The sequence below is a fragment of the Coregonus lavaretus genome, assembly GCF_964263955.1.
Source record: "Coregonus lavaretus genome assembly, chromosome: 3".
Lineage (NCBI taxonomy): Eukaryota > Metazoa > Chordata > Actinopteri > Salmoniformes > Salmonidae > Coregonus > Coregonus lavaretus.
In genome coordinates this window covers 48770385-48792652 of record NC_139990.1, presented here as the reverse complement: position 1 = coordinate 48792652, position 22268 = coordinate 48770385, and the positions used below count along the sequence as shown (strand labels likewise).

Below are 22268 nucleotides of genomic sequence, written 5' to 3'. Positions count from 1 at the left end.
ATTATAACACAAATATCCATGCAATCTCCACGATAAATTAGTCGGAATGGCCAACTGTAGGCCTACTGTAGGGCAGGCAGGCTATTATATCGTAAATAGTTGATCAACTGGCGAAAATCGGATTATTTCGAAGGCAAAATGTACACTGGTTTTACCTCTACCGGCACGACACTGGTTGACAGCGGCAGATTGTGTCTTTAATCGCAAAACGATCGAACTAGAGCAAACACCACCGTTTGGGGGCGCGGGAGTAGAAAACGAGTGCACTCACTATTACTGGACTCCGCCCCTCTACGTAACACGCAGCCAATAGCAGTTTACGCCACTTTAGCGGGAGAATTCATTTATCGCTGAAGAGTTGTGCGTTAATGTTTTCTTGTAACTAACTGTAAAGCAGAGGCTTGCTTGACTAGACAGGTATTTATGAAACACACTATTATGCCTTATGTTATCTTTCCAACATGTTGTCACAAGCTAGTTGGTTGTTATAGATGATGAGAAGAACATTTTGACATTTTTAAGGCTTCAACAGTTAACGTTCTTACAGCACTGTCCGAGCAGCTGCACTAATTTGGGCTAACTAGCTACACTAACGTTAGCTAACAGCTAACATAATCTATATATCTGAACCAACAATGATGTGTATAAACCCATCATTGGTATAAACCCATACATCTCATTGATCTGAACTAACTATTCAAAGGCCATGTACACTGTATGGAAGTAATATATAGCTATGCTATGTAAATATGTTATCTAACTAGCTGCTAGCTGTCTTTTACTAATCAGCTACTAACTAGAACATTGATTACCTAGTTAGCTAGCTGAATAAGGTGTTACAGAAGGGAACAAAAGCCTGTACACCCAGGACCACTAGTTCTCCAGGAGGCTCAGGGTTGACCACCCCTACTCATAAGCCCTCTTATAGATTTACATTTTAGTCATTTAGCAGACGCTCTTATCCAGAGCGACTTACAGTTAGTGAGTGCATACATTTTCATACTGGCCCCGCCGTGGGAAACGAACCCACAACCCTGGCGTTGCAAGCGCCATGCTCTACCAACTGAGCTACACAGGGGGTCAGTTTAATGTGAAATGATTTGATAAATTATTACAAACACACTCTCACACCCTCACTCAACTCACAGACAGGATGCGTCGCTCGGGGGCCCCCAGCCAGCTCTTTGGTAACATGGCGAAGAAGCCCCGCTTCGTCCCTCCTGAAGCCTCACTGGCAGGTCCTCCTGATATCCCTGTGGGTACCCTGCCTGAACTGGAGCCTCTGGCCCCTAAACTCGCCCTGGGGAACGTGCTCAACAAGGTAAACACACGGTCCACTTCACTGTCATCCTAAGCCACAAATGTGACCCCTATTTCTATTGTAGTAATGAAGTAACTAAGCATAGGAGTCATATTGGAGCTACTTCTCTCCCTAGCCGATATGAGTAAGACTTTTAAACAGGTAAAAATTCACAAGGCCGCAGGGCCAGACGGATTACCAGGACGCATACTCAGAGCATGCGCAGACCAGCTGGCAAGTGTCTTCACTGACATTTTCAACCTCTCCCTGACCCAGTCTGTAATACCTACATGTTTCAAGCAGACCACCATAGTTCCTGTGCCCAAGAACGCCAAGGTAACCTGTCTGAATGACTATCGCCACATAGCATCTGTAGCAATGAAATGCTTTGAAAGGCTGGTCATGGCTCACATCAACACCATCATCCCAGACACCCTGGACCCACTCCAATTCGCGTACCTCCTCAACAGATCCACAGATTACGCAATCTTTATTACGTTCCACACTAAATTAACACCTATATGAGAACGCTGTTCATTGACTACAGCTCAGCGTTCAACACCATAGTGCCCTCCAAATTCACCACTAAGGGAAGGACCCTGGGACTGAACACCTCCCTCTGCAACTGGATCCCTCAGGGGTGTGTGCTTAGTCCCCTCCTGTACTCCCTGTTCACCCACGACTGCGTGGCCAAGCACGACCCCAACACCATCATTAAGTTTGCTGACAATATAACTGCGGTATGCCTGATCACCGATGACGATTAGACAGCCTATAGGGAGGAGGTCAGAGACAACAACCTCTCCTCAACGTCAGCAAGACAAAGGAGCTGATTGTGGACTACAGGAAATGGAGGGCCGAGCACGCTCCCATTCACATCGACAGGGCTGTAGTGGAGCGTACATTACTGGGGCCGAGCTCCCTGCCATCCAGGACCTCTATGCCAGGCTGTGTCAGAGGAAGGCCCTAAAAATTTTCAGACTCCAGCCACCCAAGTCATCGACAGTTCTCTCTGCTACCGCACGGCAAACGGTACCAATGCACCAACAGGACCCTGAACAGCTTCTACCCCCAAGCCATAAGACTGCTAAATAGTTAGTTAAAACATTTTTTTTAAATAGTTAACATTTACAGTTGAGTAATTTAGCAGACGCTCTTATCCAGAGTGACTTAGTTAGTGCATTCATTTTAAGATAGCTAGGTGGAGCAGCCACATCACAGTCATAGTAAGTACATTTTTCCTCAATAAAGTAGCTATCAGTAAAGTCAGAGCTAGTAAGGGGGGGGGGGAGGGGTCAAGTGCGAGTGTTAGTTCATGAAAGGCTTTTTAAAAAAATCTATTTTTTTGATTAACCAAATAGCTACCCAGATTATCTGCATTTACCCTTTTTTCACTTACCTTTTTGACTCATCACATACGGTGCTGCTACTGTTTACTATCTGTCACTTTATTCCTAGTTATATGTACATATCTACCTCAATTACCTCATACCCCTGCACATCGACTCCGTACAAGTACCCCTTGTATATAGCCAAGTTATCGTTGCTCATTGTATATCTATTAGTACTTTTATTGTTTCGTGTTTTACTTTTCTATTATTTCTCTATCTCTCTGCATTGTTGGGAAGGGCCCGTAAGTAAGCATTTCACTGTTAGTCTATACCTGTTGTTTACGACGCATGTGACAAATAGCATTTGATTTGATTTCACTCATACTGCGATGTGTGGGCCCTCTCAGACCTATGTAACAGTTCTCCTTCCTTGCAGGTCCAGAGGAGCATCTCAGCCCCTGCACTGCCCCTTGCCCTGCCTGTGAAGGCCTTCGGCCTGGCTAAGAGCAAGCCCCAGGCATGTCCAGAGCTCTAGCCAGGGTGCTGGGTGCAGCAGACAGTAAGAAGAACGGGTCAGAGCCTGAAGACCCTTCCTTTACAGAGCAGAACACTGGAGACCCAGCTGGTGAGTCGGACATTGGAGGATGGGGGGTGGGGTGGGTTGTGGTGGTGGCACAGTAAACGTTGCTATTGAAACCAGGTATTCCTGGTGTAGATCTACTGAATTTTAATGTGGAGCAATACTTCTGTTAAGCTTTGGATTTACTCTCTGTATGTCAAAAGCAGAAATCCTGGTGATGAACATCACTAATCATAAAAGCAACAATGCAACTACTAACCAATGATGATGGTAAGAATAGTCAGGAACATTTGGTGTGCTATAAGCGAAATGCAGTATGTTTACAATATGTAGCATATATTGTTTACATTTCACTGCTGTTGCTAAAGACGTTCTGAAACATTGTTTGTGAGATGCTGGGATTTTGTGTAGCTTAACGATTGAGTCTAAGACCTAAAAAGGTGAGGCACGGGTAAACTGTATTTTGCCTAATAAAATAGTGTTCTTTTTTATTTAACCAGGCAAGTTAAATAGTGATATTTTTTTATTTAACCAGTAAAGTCAATTAAGAACACATTCTCATTTACAATGACGGCCTAGCAAGAGGCATAAAGGCCAAAGTGTCCAGTTTGAGTGTGTTTTGCATCTCGTTCCAGTCGCTAGCTGCAGAGAACTGAAAAGTGGAGCGGCCCAGGGATTTGTGTGCTTTGGGGACCTTTAACAGAATGTGACTGGCAGAACAGGTGTTGTATGTGGAGGATGAGGGTTGCAGTAGGTATCTCATATAGGGGGGAGTGAGGCCTAAGAGTGTTTTATAAATAAGCATCAACCAGTGGGTCTTGCGACGGATATACAGAGACGGCCAGTTTAGAGTGCAGTGATGTGTCCTATAAGGAGCATTGGTGGCAAATCTGAAGGCGACTGGTAAAGAACACCTAGCTGCTCGAGAGCACCCTTGCCTGCCGATCTATACATTTCGTCTCTGTAATCTAGCATGGGTAGAATGGTAATCTGAACCAGGGTTAGTTTGGCAGCTGGGGGGAAAGATGAGCGATTACGATAGAGGAAACCAAGTCTAGATTTAACCTTTGGGTCTGAAAGTACAACACTTATTTCCAATTTGATGGAAAAGTAACTACGACCTCCGATGAGACATCAAACATGCAAAAGGACAATATAGGAGGAAGGTGGAATCCTATTACACCAGCTCCGACGCTCGTCGTACTGTAGGTGGCAGGGCTTGCAGACAATAACGGATTACAAAGGCAAACCCAGCCATGAGTTGCCCAGTGATGCAGAACTCCCAAACCAGCTAAATGCCTTTTCTGCTGGCTTCGGGGAATATAACACTGTGCCTTGCGTGAAAGCCCCTGTTTTTCTGGATGACTGTGTAATCTCGCTCTCTGTGGCCGATGTGAGCAAAACGTTTAAACAGGTTAACAATCACAAGGCCGCCGGGCCAGACGGAATACCAGGGCGTGTTCTCAAAGCATGCACAGACCAGCTGGCAAGTGTTTTAACAGACATTTTCAATCTCTCCTTGTCCCAGTCTGTAACCCCAACATGTTTCAAGCTGACCACCATTGTCCCTGTTCCCAAGAGCTCCAAGGTAACCTGCCTAAATGACTATCGCCCTGTAGCACTCACATCTGTAATTATGAAGTACAAGGCTGGTCATGACACACATCAACACCATCATCCCAGACACCCTAAACCCACTCCAATTCGCATACCACCCCAACAGATCCACAGATGACGCAATCTCAATTGCACTTCACACTGCCCTCTTCCACCTGGACAAGAGGGGAAATAACTCTGTGACAATGCTGTTCATAGACTACAGCTCAGTGTTAAACACCATAGTCCCCTCCAAGCTCATCACCAAGCTAGGGACCCTGTGAATGAACCCCACCCTCTGCAACTGGAATCCTGGACTTCCTGACAGGCCGGCCCCAGGTGGTGACACATCCGCCACTCTGACCCTCAACACGGGGGCCACTCAGCGGTGTGTGCTTAGTCCCCTCATCCCTGTTCACCCACGACTGCATGGCCACGCATGATTCCAACACCATCATCAAGTTTGCTGACGACACGACAGTGGTAGGCCTGATCACCGACGGTGATGAGTCAGCCTATAGAGAAAAGGTCAGAGACTTAGCAGTGTGGTGCCAGGACAACAACCTCTCCCTCAACGTCAGTAAGACCAAGGAGCTGATCGTTGACTATAGGAGAAAGAGGGGAGAGCACGCCCCTATCCGCATCGACAGGGCTGTTGTGGAGCGGGTCGAGAGCTTCAAGTTCCACATCACTAAGGACTTAACATGGTCCACACACACCCGCACAGTCGTGAAAAGGGAACGGCAGCGCATCTTCTGAAAAGATTTGTCATGGGCCCTCGGATCCTCAAAGTTCTACAGCTGCACTATTGAGAGCATCTTGACTGGCTGCATCACCGCTTGGTATGGCAAATGCACTGCCCTTGACCGTAAAGCGCTACAGAGGGTGGTGCGGCAGTCCAGTGCATCACTGGGGCTGAGCTCCCTGCCATTCAGGACCTCTATACCAGGCGGTATCAGAGGAAGGCCCGAAAAATTGCCAAAGACTCCAGCCACCCAAGCCATAGACCGTTCACTCTGCTACCGTCCGGCAAACGGGACCGGAGCATCGGCTCTCCGACCAACCGGCTCAGTTAAAAAGCCGTTAATTTGTGGCACCCTGATGAAGGCTTTAGCAGATAGGCGTTGGTGTATTTTATTTGACTACAAATGAAAGGCATTTTAAGTGCCTGGACTTAGATTTTTTTATGCCACTTAGCACCTATTTGTGGTTATAATTTTTCCTTTTTGCTTTTCCAATACAAACATGATAGAATAATATGAAATCAAGAGAATGTATATGCTGCTTTAGAAAGGAAATGCAGCAAACCAATATCGCCTTTCTAAGGTGAGTGACACTTAATCTGTCCATTTAGGACTGGCAGGGATTAATTTTATCCTTGGGCTTCAGTGAAACAAACACACACTGAATGAAGCCTGGCCAACTGTAACAAGCCTATGTTTTAATGACAGCAGTTCCAGCATTATGCAAATGAGCGTGGGTAGTGCAGCGGCAGCGCGAGGCAGATTAGAGCTGTGCCTGGGATCAGTGAGCACACGCGCTCTGTCCCCCTCCCTCCCTCTCAGAGCAACTAGTGCCTCTGTCTCAGTGTCTCCTCTCCTTTCCCCGCTTTTCCTCTCTCTTTGCCTTTTCACTAGTTTCCCAGTTTTTCCATTCTGTTGTTCCCGTCGGCGGATGATTCGTGTGTTTCTCCTTGAGACGCGGTTCTGATTTCCTTTGTGTAAAATAAAATCGCGCATTTGCACGGACTGGCGCAGCGCACACACTGCTCCGGTTAAACCAGCGCCGTTTCCTCATCTCTAGTTAAACGGAAATAAGAATAAAGAACATGCATCTTTACAATTTCATTGGTATTTCCCCATGTAAGCACACACATTCCCACCGTATGTTAGTATTTAGTGTATAGCAGTTAGAACTAGCGCTGTTTTTAGGTTTAGAGAGACCGGGTTGTAAGTAGGTCGGGCTGGGTTTAAGCGGCTTTAGCCTGCGTCAGCCTAAGCTGGGAGGAATTCACCCAAAGCCCTCCGCGGTAGGCGGGGGCCTAAACGAGGCTGGCCTAGTTAAGCCTGATTCTTATTGTGTGCCTGTGTGTGTTGTATAACACAGAGCAGAGAAGACCTTGGATGAGCGAGAGTACATGCGTTAGACTGTGTTTGATTGAGAATCCATAAAAGGGGAGGAAGAAGAGGGACAAGGAAGAGAGGAGAGAGTGAGTGAGTGAGAGTTAAACCAGTATTAGCCTGAGCCTCGTCACGGAGCACTGAGTGAAGGAACAGAAAGAAAAGGGAGGTAGAGAACCAGACCAAATGTAAAAAGGAGAGGAAAATAAGCAAGTTATTGAGTTGAGTTAGTGCTGGTGTCTAGGCTTGGCCTAGTCTGGTTCCCTGGGCTATGTTCTAAGATGGCGTCTGGGTCCTTCTACATGTCATCCAGTATGGTGGGTAAGGCTCGCTCCTCCAACTTCACCTTGTCTGAGAAGCTGGACCTGCTGAAGCTGGTCCGCCCACACATCCGCATCCTGGAGGAGCACACCAACAAGCACGCCGTCATCGTGGACAAGAACAAGTGCTGGGACACAGTGTCGGAGCAGTATAACGTCCTGGGGGGGGACAGGCCCCCCCGCACTGCCCAAGGCCTACGCACCCTCTACAAGAGGCTGAAGGAGTCGGCCAAACAGGAAGTGATGCAACGGAGACACTCCCAGCCAGAGTACAGAGGAAGTATATCTGAACCAACCAGGAGAGTGATGGAGATGATACCTCACCTGTTCCATCACGGAGCTATCCACCATGATAAAGACCCTGCGACGATGCACAGGTGAGACACACACACACACACACACAGGATACTCTGTAGAGCTCTACTAATAACTACCAGAGGAGAGGGGAGGGGCTGCTCTGTAGAGCTCTACTAATAACTACCAGAGGAGAGGGGAGGGGCTGCTCTGTAGAGCTCTACCAGTAACTAGAGGAGAGGGGAGGGGCTGCTCTGTAGAGCTCTACTAATAGCTAGAGGAGAGGGGAGGGGCTGCTCTGTAGAGCTCTACCAGTAACTAGAGGAGAGGGGAGGGGCTGCTCTGTAGAGCTCTACTAGTAACTAGAGGAGAGGGGAGGGGCTGCTCTGTAGAGCTCTACCAGTAACTAGAGGAGAGGGGAGGGGCTGCTCTGTAGAGCTCTACTAGTAACTAGAGGAGAGGGGAGGGGCTGCTCTGTAGAGCTCTACTAGTAACTAGAGGTGAGGGGAGGGGCTGCTTTGTAGAGCTCTACTAATAGCTAGAGGAGAGGGGAGGGGCTGCTCTGTAGAGAAATACTAGTAGTTAGAGGAGAGGGGAGGGGCTGCTCTGTAGAGCTCTACTATTAACTAGAGGAGAGGGGAAGGGCTGCTCTGTAGAGAAATACTAGTAACTAGATTGGAGGGGAGGGGCTGCTCTGTAAAGAAATACTAGTAGCTAGAGGAGAGGGGAGGGGCTGCTCTGTAGAACTCTACTATTAACTAGAGGGGAGGGGCTGCTCTGTAGAGCTCTACTATTAACTAGAGGAGAGGGGAGGGGCTGCTCTGTAGAGCTCTACTAGTAACTAGATGGGAGGGGAGGGGCTGCTCTGTAGAGAAATACTAGTAGCTAGAGGAGAGGGGAGGGGCTGCTCTGTAGAACTCTACTATTAACTAGAGGGGAGGGGCTGCTCTGTAGAGCTCTACTATTAACTAGAGGAGAGGGGAGGGGCTGCTCTGTAGAGCTCTACTAGTAACTAGATGGGAGGGGAGGGGCTGCTCTGTAGAGAAATACTAGTAGCTAGAGGAGAGGGGAGGGGCTGCTCTGTAGAACTCTACTATTGACTAGAGGGGAGGGGCTGCTCTGTAGAGCTCTACTATTAGCTAGAGGAGAGGGGAGGGGCTGCTCTGTAGAGCTCTACTAGTAACTAGAGGTGAGGGGAGGGGCTGCTTTGTAGAGCTCTACTAATAGCTAGAGGAGAGGGGAGGGGCTGCTCTGTAGAGAAATACTAGTAGTTAGAGGAGAGGGGAGGGGCTGCTCTGTAGAGCTCTACTATTAACTAGAGGAGAGGGGAGGGGCTGCTCTGTAGAGCTCTATTAGTAACTAGAGGAGAGGGGAGGGGCTGCTCTGTAGAGCTCTACTAGTAACTAGAGGAGAGGGGAGGGGCTGCTCTGTAGAGCTCTACCAGTAACTAGAGGAGAGGGGAGGGGCTGCTCTGTAGAGCTCTACTAGTAACTAGAGGAGAGGGGAGGGGCTGCTCTGTAGAGCTCTACTAGTAACTAGAGGTGAGGGGAGGGGCTGCTTTGTAGAGCTCTACTAATAGCTAGAGGAGAGGGGAGGGGCTGCTCTGTAGAGAAATACTAGTAGTTAGAGGAGAGGGGAGGGGCTGCTCTGTAGAGCTCTACTATTAACTAGAGGAGAGGGGAAGGGCTGCTCTGTAGAGCTCTACTAGTAACTAGATTGGAGGGGAGGGGCTGCTCTGTAAAGAAATACTAGTAGCTAGAGGAGAGGGGAGGGGCTGCTCTGTAGAACTCTACTATTAACTAGAGGGGAGGGGCTGCTCTGTAGAGCTCTACTATTAACTAGAGGAGAGGGGAGGGGCTGCTCTGTAGAGCTCTACTAGTAACTAGATGGGAGGGGAGGGGCTGCTCTGTAGAGAAATACTAGTAGCTAGAGGAGAGGGGAGGGGCTGCTCTGTAGAACTCTACTATTAACTAGAGGGGAGGGGCTGCTCTGTAGAGCTCTACTATTAACTAGAGGAGAGGGGAGGGGCTGCTCTGTAGAGCTCTACTAGTAACTAGATGGGAGGGGAGGGGCTGCTCTGTAGAGAAATACTAGTAGCTAGAGGAGAGGGGAGGGGCTGCTCTGTAGAACTCTACTATTGACTAGAGGGGAGGGGCTGCTCTGTAGAGCTCTACTATTAACTAGAGGAGAGGGGAGGGGCTGCTCTGTAGAGCTCTACTAGTAACTAGAGGTGAGGGGAGGGGCTGCTTTGTAGAGCTCTACTAATAGCTAGAGGAGAGGGGAGGGGCTGCTCTGTAGAGAAATACTAGTAGTTAGAGGAGAGGGGAGGGGCTGCTCTGTAGAGCTCTACTATTAACTAGAGGAGAGGGGAGGGGCTGCTCTGTAGAGCTCTATTAGTAACTAGATTGGAGGGGAGGGGCTGCTCTGTAAAGAAATACTAGTAGCTAGAGGAGAGGGGAGGGGCTGCTCTGTAGAACTCTACTATTAACTAGAGGGGAGGGGCTGCTCTGTAGAGCTCTACTATTAACTAGAGGAGAGGGGAGGGGCTGCTCTGTAGAGCTCTACTAGTAACTAGATGGGAGGGGAGGGGCTGCTCTGTAGAGAAATACTAGTAGCTAGAGGAGAGGGGAGGGGCTGCTCTGTAGAGCTCTACTATTAACTAGAGGAGAGGGGAGGGGCTGCTCTGTAGAGCTCTTCAAGAGAGGAGAGGGGAGGGGCTGCTAACGATCTCTGTTATTGGGCCTGCTCCAAAATCTTTGCCCATACTGGAAAAAAGCTACAGAGGAGCGTAACAGAGATCGAGAACTGGGCCAATCTGTGGCGGGTCAAGCTCAACCCCTGAAGACCCAGTGCATCCTCTTCTTCAGAAACCCCAAAAGAACCAAGCAAGTACACCTTAAACTGTATGGACAGGCACTCCAGACGACCCCAGCGGCTAAGTTCCTTGGGGTCACATTTCAAGAAAACATGTCCTGGAGTGCCCACATAGAGTGCCTGGAGAAGGAGTGGAAGCGACTGTACCACCTGAGGGTACTCTGCAGAAGAGGAGGAGGAGCCACATCAGGAACAGCTGTCAGAGTGTACCCGAGCTACATCCAGCCGCTCTGAGTATGATACACCAGCCTGGTGGAACGTGGGGAGGTCTCATGTCAGAAAACTTCAGACGATTCAACACCTTGCCATCAAGATGGCGTACAAACTCCCCACGTACACAAACACACACTACATACATGAAGTTTCAGGACTGAGAACAGTAGAGGAGAGGATGGTTGTTCTGGGGGCGGAGGTTTACACTCAGGTTGGTGGACAATCCATCTCTGAAACCCATGATTCGGGAGGAACAAAGCTGGCCCGCCCCCAGATTTTTATCCAGCACCCCCCTCTCCATGCTTCTTAAATATTGAGCATATGTACCACTTTTAAACCATTAGAGTGGATATCTGATGCATTCTATTGTGAATTTATCCACTCTTACTCCTGCTGAAAGGCACTGCAATAGAAGCAGACATTTTAACAACCTAAAAGCGGTTTTACTGCACTTTAAACCCATTAAAGTTTTTTTTAATCAAATCAAGTTGAGAAAATAAAGGAGAACACCCCCCCTTGCTCTGTAGAGCTCTACCAGTAACTAGAGGAGAGGGGAGGGGCTGCTCTGTAGAGCTCTACCAGTAACTAGAGGAGAGGGGCTGCTCTGTAGGGCTCTACCAGTAACTAGAGGAGAGGGGAGGGGCTGCTCTGTAGAGCTCTACCAGTAACTAGAGGAGAGGGGAGGGGCTGCTCTGTAGAGCTCTACCAGTAACTAGAGGAGAGGGGAGGGGCTGCTCTGTAGAGCTCCACCAGTAACTAGAGGAGAGGGGAGGGGCTGCTCTGTAGAGCTCTACCAGTAACTAGAGGAGAGGGGAGGGGCTGCTCTGTAGAGCTCTACCAGTAACTAGAGGAGAGGGGAGGGGCTGCTCTGTAGAGCTCTACCAGTAACTAGAGGAGAGGGGAGGGGCTGCTCTGTAGGGCTCTACCAGTAACTAGAGGAGAGGGGAGGGGCTGCTCTGTAGAGCTCTACCAGTAACTAGAGGAGAGGGGAGGGGCTGCTCTGTAGAGCTCTACCAGTAACTAGAGGAGAGGGGAGGGGCTGCTCTGTAGGGCTCTACCAGTAACTAGAGGAGAGGGGAGGGGCTGCTCTGTAGAGCTCTACCAGTAACTAGAGGAGAGGGGAGGGGCTGCTCTGTAGAACTGTGCACAGAGCTAACCCCAATCAGTTTACACACAAACACAAACACACTCCTCATGCTCACACTCTTAACAAACGCACACGCTCATTCAGCCTAAAGTATTTGGTTCCGATTTAAAAACTGACATTTTATTTCAGCGATGATAATGCAATAACAACATTCTCCCTGCACAGCGAAAAGTGATATTGAATAGAAAAATGTTATCTTCTCTTCATAATGTAAATGCTGAACATGCTTTCTGGCTGTGCAGGAATGTTTTTTATTTTATTACCTCAGTCAACAAACAAAACACAATCCACATTGACAGATGTGGCAGACATAAATAACATAAGAAAATAAATGAAAAATAAAACAAAACAACATTTTCAGCAGCACTATCAGTAATCATGTTTGATATTTATTATATACACTGAGTTTACCAAACATTAGGAACGCCTTCCTAATATGTAGTTTCACATATACATACACACATTTCCTTAATCACCCCATTCACTCTGTCCAGTTTGAAATATAGTTGAGTAGTGGAGACCAGAGTCTATCAGACCCGGGCTGTCTCTTGCAGAGGTCATAGGTCAGCTTTTCAAGGGGCAGAAAGTCAACAATCTGGTCAATCCGCATTTTAAACGTAGGAGAGATATTAGAAGCCCACAGTAGGCGAATGCATTTTTTAGCAAAGTATGAGATGGTCATAAAAAGGGTTTTATGAAGAATGTTTTTGACAGTCCCGAAGACCGGTTGTGTTAAATACTCTCAATACCCCCTCCCACCTAATGCCACTTATAAATGTATGGCTGTAGTAATAAAGCTGTATTCTACTCCATATGCTCGCTGTAGGATGATGTATAATAATGATATAGTAATAAAACTGCATTATACTTTTTAACTCCAGGTTGATGTATAAGCATGAATCTGTAGGATGATGTATAAGGGTGACTACAGTAATAAAGCTGTATTCTACTGTTTATCTGCAGGATGATGTATAAGGATATATAGTTATAAAGCTGTATTCTACTGTTTATCTGCAGGATGATGTATAAGCATGACTCTCCCATGGAGCAGCCTGGCAGCAGCTCCTCCCTCCCAGAATACCCATCAAACCCCATCACCCACCACCTGGACCAGGATGTGATCAGGCTGGACCAGGATGTGATCAGGCTGGACCAGGAAGTGGACGTGAAGCCTCCGCCAGACCTGACCATCCTCTCCACGCGTGTGGGGGCGGTGCTAGGAGGCGAGGGGGGGGAGGAGGAGGAAGATGAGGAGTTGGGCAGTGTCCATGGTTACGACGGCTCCCTCTCTCCCTGCCCATCCTCCGTCGCCCTGCCCCTCTCCACCTCACCCGTTCCCCTGCAACGTGACCTTTACCCTCATGACCACTACCCCCGCCGTGACCCTGACAGGCTCCACCCCCTTCAGCTGGCCGAGGAGCACGAGCAGGTCATGGCCAATCACAGAAAGATGGGCGTATACCTGGAGGAGAAGAGGGAGGGGCTAAAGAGGAAGCAGGAACTGGAAGAAGAGCTTATGAGAGCGAAAATCAAAGTAGAGAAACTGAGGGCAGCCAGGCTGAGACATGGACTACCACTGCCCCTATAAGACACACCCATGGCCTGGTAGGACTGACCATTTGGAACTCAGGAGGATGCTCTGAATTGTTAGTATTTCCGTGTTGAATGTTTAGCGTGTGGAAGAGGGGTTTGGCCTGAGAAATAATGTGTTTGAGTGAGGATTTAAAGGTCCAATGCAGCCTTCTTTATCTCAATCTCAAATCATTTCTGGGTAACAATTAAATACCTTACTGTGATTGTTTTCCATTAAAATGGTCAAAAAGAAACAAAAATAGATTCTTAGCAAAGTTCAATTTCTCAAGTAAGAATTTTGGTAGGACTGTCTGGAAGTGGTCTGAGTGGGGAGGGGAAAACTAAAAACTAGCTGTTATTGGCAGTGGTTTGGAACCCTCTTTCTTAATGGTCTATTAACAAATGTATGGTGATGTCATGAGGCAAGCCAAAACTCCATTCCTCCAAAACAGGCTAAAATTTCAGCCGATCTTTTCAAACAGCTCTTACACTAAAAAGGCATTATCATTTTCACAGTATTATTCCAACCTCATACTGTGGAAATATAAAACACAGGAAAATCTAGTTTTTGACTACACTGGGCCTTTAAACAGTTTATTTGCGTAAGGAAGAGTGTGTTTGAGTGAGGATTTAAACAGTGTTTGTGTGAGGAAGAATGTGTTTGTGTGAGGAAGAATGTGTTTGCGTGAGGAAGAGTGTGTTTGCTTGAGGAATAGTGTGTTCGCATGAGGAAGAGTGTCTTTGAGTGAGGATTTAAACAGTGTGTTTGTGTGAGGAAGAGTGTGTTTGCTTGAGGAATAGTGTGTTTGAGTGAGGATTTAAACAGTGTGTTTGTGTGAGGAAGAGTGTGTTTGCTTGAGGAATAGTGTCTGAGTGAGGATTTAAAGTGTGAGGAAGAATGTGTTTGTGTGAGGATTTAAAGTGTGTGTGTGAGGAAGAATGTGTTTGTGTGAGGAAGAGTGTGTTTGCTTGAGGAATAGTGTGTTTGCATGAGGAAGAGTATCTTTGAGTGAGGATTTAATAGTTGTTTGTGTGAGGAAGAGTGTGTTTGCTTGAGGAATAGTGTGTGTGTGGCGACTACGGTTGAGCTTTAACTCTGGAGCAAAAGACCATACAGATCTCTGCTTTTGTCATACGAGAGGTGCTACTATCACTGGTTTTAAAACTGGTACTATTTTGACTGGTTTCCGTTGGTTCAAAACTCTGCGTTGCTTAACCATCCCATTTGGGGATTAGGAGGGAAGAGGATAGGTGATGGGGAGGGAAGTGGATAAGGGATAGGGAGGGAGGAGGGGTTTAGAAGGGGGTGTTGCTGTTAGTGTTATGATGTTCAGTGTTTGTTGTTCAGATCTTCTGTGGTTTCATTGTTTTCTATTAAAAGTATTTTTCTTCATGGGTTTTGTGCTTTATTATCTCATCTCTTCTTCTTCTTCTTCTTCCCTTCTCTAACCTCCCCTCCTCTATCCCTCTCTCTTCCCCTCTTCTTTACCCCCTCGCCCCCATATCTGTCTCTCCTCACCTCTTCTCTTCGGTCTCACCTCCCCTCCCTTCCGGTCTCTCCTCACCTCTCCTCTTCTCTCCGGTCTCTCCTCTTCTCTCCTCACCTCTCCTCTTCTCTCCGGTCTCCCCTCACCTCTCCTCTTCGGTCTAGACTCAATATGAGGTTCTCTTCACTGTAAGCCTGCCACCTGTAAGAGTGAATGTGTAATTCAAACCTAATTCAAAACCTTTAGACTTGGATGTTTCACTTGTGAAGAAGTGTGAGGTAAAGCACAGATGCAGTGATGCTTAACAACTACAGTGACTATACTGTCCTAATATGGTCATTTTAGAGGAAACTGGATTAAATGTTTCTCTGTAAAGCAAGGGACCCATGGCTTGGACAGCCTCTTGCAGCCCAGGGCTGATGTCTCATCCTGGGCATGGCGCTGTAGGAAAGTCCCAGGCTGCAAGTAGAGTGGAGGCCTCAGTGATGTAGCAGCCTCTGCTGGTGAACATGTGAACTGCCACTCAGTAGATCTTGCATAAAACCTATAGCGTGAATCCTAATTTGAGATTAGTGCACACACACAATTCACACTTTCACCTAAATCGTACATTGCTGCTGTCAATAACAGAATTGAAAACAAATGTATTTTAAAGAGCAATTCAAAGCCTTGGTATAAGGTTTAGGGTATTGTATTAGGATCCCATTAACTACTACTAAAGCAGCAGCTACTCTTCCTGGGATCCACATAAAACTTGACATAATACATAACATTAATGGACAGAACTTCATACATTTCAAATAAGAATACACGCTTTCATACATTCATGCTTTAGCAAATATAAAAGACCACTCAGTATCTTGTACTGAAAAAGAGTTGAGCTACTTGTCTCCGCTGGTGTTTGTTCTAGTCACATGTAGTATATTTAGAGTTTGCAGGCTGCAGTTTGTGTGAGCAGTAATGTGTTAATGCTCTGATTATTAGTGTTGATGTCTTTTTTTGTTTCAGATTTCAGATGTTCCCCACAGAGTCCGGCAGGAGGGTCAGGTAGCGGTTCTGATTCTGGTGGGCCGAGGTACTTCAGTGTGATGTGGTGTAAGGTCAGTGGGAGGAAACACAAGCGCTGGGAGGGAGATGCTGTCCTGGTGACACGAGGACGCACCGCCACTCTCAAAGACATGGAGGGCAAGGACATCGGCAAGGGTGAGTGTGTGTGCGTTTTACTGTCTGAGCGGCAGTTTCCCAATCACATATTAAGCATAGACAAAACATCATGCTCAATGGAGAATCCTCATTTGAAAGTGGTTTTAATCCAGGACTAAGCCTCATCTGTTGCCAGGAAACCGGCCCTGAGAGTGTTATTTCCGAGTGCATCTGAGAGGGATTCAGATTTTGTGTGTGTGTAGGTAGTGGGTATAAGGTGTCAGAGCTGGCATCGCTGTGTGAAGGAGAGGCGTTGATGATAGGGGGTAAACAGGTGGAGGTGATGGGACTCATATCAGAGCTGGACTACAATAAGGGCCGCTGTTTCCTTGACGTCCATGTGGAGAAGGAGGAGCCTAAGATATCAGCTCCTCCCCCCTCACGACGCCCAGCTTCCAAACTATTGGGCGGAGAGACTGATAGGGGAGTGGCCAAGCCTCAGGAGGAGGGGCCCTGTAAACCACGCCACGACCCTCTAGCACCAGGTAAATACACAGACATACAGTACACACACACACACACACACACACACACTCATCCTCATCATCTCTCTAATGGTTTGTGTAGGAGCCTTTGTCATGCCCCGGCCCTCAACCAATCACCAGTGGGCTTATAACAAGGCAGGCCTCCCACTGGTGGACGTGGTGGTTGACCCCTACTTGACTGCTAACCTCCGACCCCACCAGAGAGACGGCCTGCTGTTCCTCTACGAGTGTGTCATGGGGATGAGGTAATGGGAGATGTGTGCATGTTCATGATGAATCCTCTGATCACTCCAAAATTAAATGTGGTGTTCCACAAGGCTCTGTGCTGGGGCTGCTATTTATTTAGTTTGATTGATTTGGTGTGTGTGTGTGTGTCAGGGCTACATGTAGGTACGGTGCTATCCTGGCAGATGAGATGAGTCTGGGTAAGACCCTCCAGAGTGTGGCATTGACGTGGACGCTGCTAAAGCAGGGCCCGTACGGCGGGAAGCCGGTTGCTAAGCGTGTGCTGGAGGTTGCCCCTGGCAGCCTAGTGCAGAACTGGGGGGCGGAGTTTAAGAAGTGGCTCGGCCGTGAGAGGATCAGCGTCTACACTGTTAACCAGGTAGGGGTGTGTTTGATCAGCGTCTACACTGTTAACCAGGTAGGGATGTGTTTGATCAGCGTCTACACTGTTAACCAGGTAGGGGTGTGTTTGATCAGCGTCTACACTGTTAACCAGGTAGGGGTGTGTTTGATCAGCGTCTACACTGTTAACCAGGTAGGGGTGTGTTTGATCAGCGTCTACACTGTTAACCAGGTAGGGGTGTGTTTGATCAGCGTCTACACTGTTAACCAGGTAGGGGTGTGTTTGATCAGCGTCTACACTGTTAACCAGGTAGGGGTGTGTTTGATCAGCGTCTACACTGTTAACCAGGTAGGGGTGTGTTTGATCAGCGTCTACACTGTTAACCAGGTAGGGGTGTGTTTGATCAGCGTCTACACTGTTAACCAGGTAGGGGTGTGTTTGATTATCGTCTACACTGCTGTTTCTGATCCATATGGTTGTGCAAGTAACCGAAAGGTCGCTGGTTCTAATCCCCGAGCCGACTAGGTGAAATATCTGTCGATGTGCCCTTGAGCAAGGCACTTAACCCTAATTGCTCCTGTAAGTCGCTCTGGATAAGAGCGTCTGCTAAATGACCAAAAATAAAAAAATAATAATAAAAAATTATATGGTGATGTGTGTGTGTGTGTTCCATGTTGTGTTGTTCATTAGGACCACAGGGTGGAGCTGTTTGCAGCTTCTCCTCTCCACAGTGTGTTAGTGATCAGCTATGAGATGCTGCTACGCTCTCTGGACGTGGTGAGTTGGTTCACAGCAGCGTATCCAACAGCGGTGGGAAGTACCAGTGTTACAACACTGTTGAATTACACCTAAACTCCTATACAGTGCATTCAGAAAGTATTCAGACCCCATGACTTTTTCCACATTTGTTACGTTACAACCTTTATTCTAAAATGAATTAAAAAATAATAATCCTCAGCAATCTACACACAATACCCCATAAAAATAAAAAATGGAATTGATTTACATACACTACCCGTCAAAAGTTTTAGAACACCTACTCATTCAATTTTTTTTATTTTTTAAAAACTATTTTCTACATTGTAGAATAATAGTGAAGACATCAAAACTATGAAATAACACATATGGAATCATGTAGTAACCAAAAAAGTGTTTTATATTTGAGATTCTTCAAATAGCCACCCTTTGCCTTGATGACAGCTTTGCACACTCTTGGCATTCTCTCAACCAACTTCACCTAGAATGCTTTTCCAACAGTCTTGAAGGAGTTCCCACATATGCTGAGCACTTGTTGGCTGCTTTTCCTTCACTCTGCGGTCCGACTCATCCCAAATCATCTCAATTTGGTTGAGGTCGGGGGATTGTGGAGGCCAGGTCATCTGATGCAGCACTCCGTACTTTCTGAAGGCACTGTATGACACAGATTAGGAGTACGATGCTACACTCATGGGACATCAGAACGTTCTGTGTGTGTGGTGTGTGTTCTATGTTTGTGGTGTGTAGGTACAGAAGCTGGAGTTTGGGCTGGTGATCTGTGATGAGGGTTACAGGTTGAAGAACAGCAGCATCAAGACCTCCTCTGCCCTGAGTGGTCTCAGCTGTACATGCAGAGTTATTCTGACAGGTACACACACAGCCCTCTGTTTTATTGCCGTTTTCCTGTCCCTTTCTCCTAGTGTTTTCTGGTATATTGTGTGTGCTGTACTGTAGGTACTCCTGTGCAGAATGACCTGCAGGAGTTCTATGCCATCATAGAGTTTGTGAACCCGGGCATTCTGGGGTCGTCTGCTGCCTACAGGAAGGTGTACGAGGAGCCAATCCTCCGCTCCCGACAGCCCACCTACACTGAGGTACATTACCCACCTACACTCTTTATCTCTGTCTCTATACCGCTACACTATCTCTCTATTATCTACTGTCCCCATCTCTTTCTCTCCCTTCATTCCTTCTCTATATCTCTCCCTATAGGAGGAGAGGGTTTTGGGGGAGGAGCGAGCGGCTGAGCTCTCTCGTCTGACTGGTCTGTTTATTCTGAGGCGGACCCAAGAGATCATCAACCGCTACCTGCCGCCTCGTCTTGATTGGACAGTGTTCTGTAGCCCCTCCCCCTTGCAGCGGGAGCTATACCAGGCTCTCCTCTCGCACCGTGTCATCCGAGCCTGTCTACAGGGGTCGACACAGACACAGACTCACACACACCTCGCCTGCATCACCGCCCTGAAAAAGCTCTGCAACCTCCCAGGACTGCTCTACTCCACTGTACAGGTACGACACATAAAGACACGATGATGATGACGACAATGATGATGGTGATGATTGTGTGTTTTCCAGGAGCGTTCTGACGGTGGCTCAGCAGAGGGTTCTCTGTATGAAGGGCTAAGAGGTGTCTTTCCAGAGTCTTACTCTTCTGGGGGCTTCAGTACAGCTGACTCAGGGAAACTACTGGTCCTGTCTGACCTACTGACCACTATACGCCACCTCAGCCCTAATGACAGGTAGGTGTGTGTGTGTCTCTGTGCGTGCGTGTGTGTGTGTTTGTATGAAGTGCGTCAAGGGATCCGGGTACACTGCCATTGGTTTGTTGACACCATAGAGATCCTATTAAATTACTAGAGGGGCTGTCATAAACCCTCAAAGTTCCAGAATGGGTTGAAAATGGCAGCCATATTGGCCAGGGAGAAATCTAAACCAGTCTAATTGGAATGAATGGCAGAAGAGGCAGAATCCCGATTTTTCTTATGGAGGAAAATAAAAGCAAAGCATGTGATATCAGAAATTGTGTAATAGAATTATTGTCAAACTAAAATATTGTCATATAATTATAAATACAGTTTATACGGATTTTATACACATTTTCAGTATAAATAGCCTCTGAAATATATGTAAACAGACCATAAATGTAAAAAAAGTTAGTTATATGATACAATATCAATACTTGTTGCATTTACAACTTGTCTAAGTCCTATCATCAACTGATTTCAGCCAGTGTATGGATTGACTGCATTTTTAAAATGGAATGTTGGCATATTGGCAGTTAATTAGAAACATTTATGGAATCATTCCTCTAAAACTGACTGGCTAGCTAGCTAACAAACATACAGTGCAGATAAATTCTTAAAATGCATTATTTTACACAATATCTTATCACAGCACTGGCAAACCATGGTTGACAAACTCCCTGACCAAAATGGCTGACCTTTAGACCATCATAAGAAGGTTAATGTCCATTCTAGTATTCTAATTCCTAATTCTATGGTTGACACACTCATGCTCTGGCACATGATCTTGACCATCTTGATCCTATGGTGTGTGTGTGTGTGTGTGTGTGTGTGTGTGTGTGTGTACAGGGTGGTGGTGGTGTCTAACTACACTCAGACGTTAGACCTACTCCAGAACCTGTGTGTCCACCTGGGCTACACCTACTGTCGCCTGGATGGCCACACCCCCACCATCCAGAGGCAGCGATTGGTCGACAACTTTAACAGTCCTCACTCCGCTCACTTCCTCTTCCTCCTGAGTTCTAAAGCCAGAGGGGTGTGGCTTAACCTGATTGGCGCCTCCCACCTGGTCCTGTACGACATCGACTGGAACCCTGCTAACGATATACAGGTACAAACACACACACGCTCCACACTCCCACTCACCACCATTAGATGGCACGGTCTGTGTATGTTTCGTTCACATCTGAAACACACGTGTACACGTTACTGGTCGGTCAGTACCTGCTATGCTCTTGGAGGAGTGAGGATGAGGAATAGGCCTTCCTCCTGATGTGATAGTTGGGGCTGATGTGTGTGTGTCTATCTGTGTGTCTGTCCCCCTCCAGGCAATGGCGCGAGTGTGGAGAGACGGACAGAAGAAGACTGTTCACATCTACCGCCTGCTCACTGCAGGTACCATAGAGGAGCGTATCTTCCAGAGGCAGGTGTCCAAACAGGGGCTTTCTGGGACAGTGGTGGACCTGGGGAAAGGGGCAGAGCATACCAGCTTCTCCTCCAATGAGCTGCGAGATCTCTTCAGCCTGACGGACACACCCTGTCTCACTCACGACCTACTACACTGCAGCTGCAGTATGGATGGATCAGCCCCAGGTACACACACACACACACAGAGTTGTCTACATGTGTGTTTATTAAATGTGTTTTTTGTGTGTATTATAGAAGAAGAAGAGGATGAGGAGCCTGCGTCTGATAGGCCGTGCCAGCTGGGTCGTCAAGGTGACCGTGATGGGGCTGGGCAGAAGCATCTGAGCATGTCAGAACTGATGCAGTGGAGACACTTCTCAGGGGGGACACACACCTTCAGAGATGCTTACCTGGATCACGCACGAAACCACATCTCCTTCGCCTTCCAGTCCACCATCTCACACACCACTCAGTAACATGCGCACTCACACACACACAGGCTCCACAAATGACCTCTAGACACCAAGGAAGTGGCCCTTTCTGAGAAACATTGGACCATTGGACTGTTATTCTTTCTTTATATTCTCTACTGTTTTTACAGTTTGATAGAAGAAAGTGTAAATTTTTGAATAAACTGTTAAATGATACTGCGTATTCCATCTGTCTTTTATTCTGTTGCAGAAATAACAAGATGAATCAAACACTGCAGATGAATCATACACTGCCGATCAAATCAAATTGTATTTGCCACATGCGCCGAATATAACAGGTATTACCGTGAAATGCTTACTTACATGAATCAAACACTGCAAATGAATCAAGCACTGCAAATGAATCAAACACTCCATTAAAACCTGTGTTTGACTTTTAGTGATGGGGAGGTGGAAATGACTTCTGGAATGAGAGGAATCCAGCTGTGTGTGTTAGTGTGTCCATGTCAACTGTTTCATTCTTGGGCAAAGTGTGTGTTTCCACTGTCTTCAACTGTTTCATAAAGGTATACTGTATGTTAGCTGATGTATAGTCCAGGACCACACACACAACAGGGCTGGCATGGAGGGAATGTGTCCACACACCACCACCCTGGGAGAGCCAGCCTCAGTGCTGTAGTTACTACTGGTAGAGATGGAGAGTCTCCGTCTGCTGTAGTTACTACTGGTAGAGATGGAGAGTCTCAGTCTGCTGTAGTTACTACTGGTAGAGATGGAGAGTCTCAGTCTGCTGTAGTTACTACTAGTAGAGATGGAGAGTCTCAGTCTGCTGTAGTTACTAC

At 47.1% G+C, this 22268-nt stretch overlaps 2 protein-coding genes across 2 annotated transcripts; both read left to right on the top strand.

Moving 5' to 3' along the window:
* Window positions 1-358: 358 nt before the first annotated feature.
* On the top strand, window positions 359-21550 carry LOC311115745 (DNA repair and recombination protein RAD54B-like). Its single transcript, XM_084157336.1, is given in 15 exon segments — window positions 359-417; window positions 1149-1321; window positions 3068-3134; window positions 3137-3256; window positions 15843-16041; window positions 16245-16522; window positions 16605-16767; window positions 16901-17126; window positions 17781-17867; window positions 18594-18714; window positions 18801-18940; window positions 19059-19355; window positions 19422-19585; window positions 20438-20699; window positions 20917-21550. Coding segments are annotated over 14 exon segments (2847 nt in total). The 5' UTR covers window positions 359-417; window positions 1149-1153; the 3' UTR covers window positions 21472-21550.
* LOC311115734 (fibrinogen silencer-binding protein-like) lies at window positions 7209-13434 on the top strand (the record flags this gene model as incomplete). Its single annotated transcript, XM_084157335.1, has 2 exons — window positions 7209-7624; window positions 12793-13434. 2 exons carry the CDS (start codon window positions 7209-7211, stop codon window positions 13361-13363), a joined length of 987 nt encoding a protein of 328 aa, XP_084013461.1. The 3' UTR covers window positions 13364-13434.
* Window positions 21551-22268: the final 718 nt, after the last annotated feature.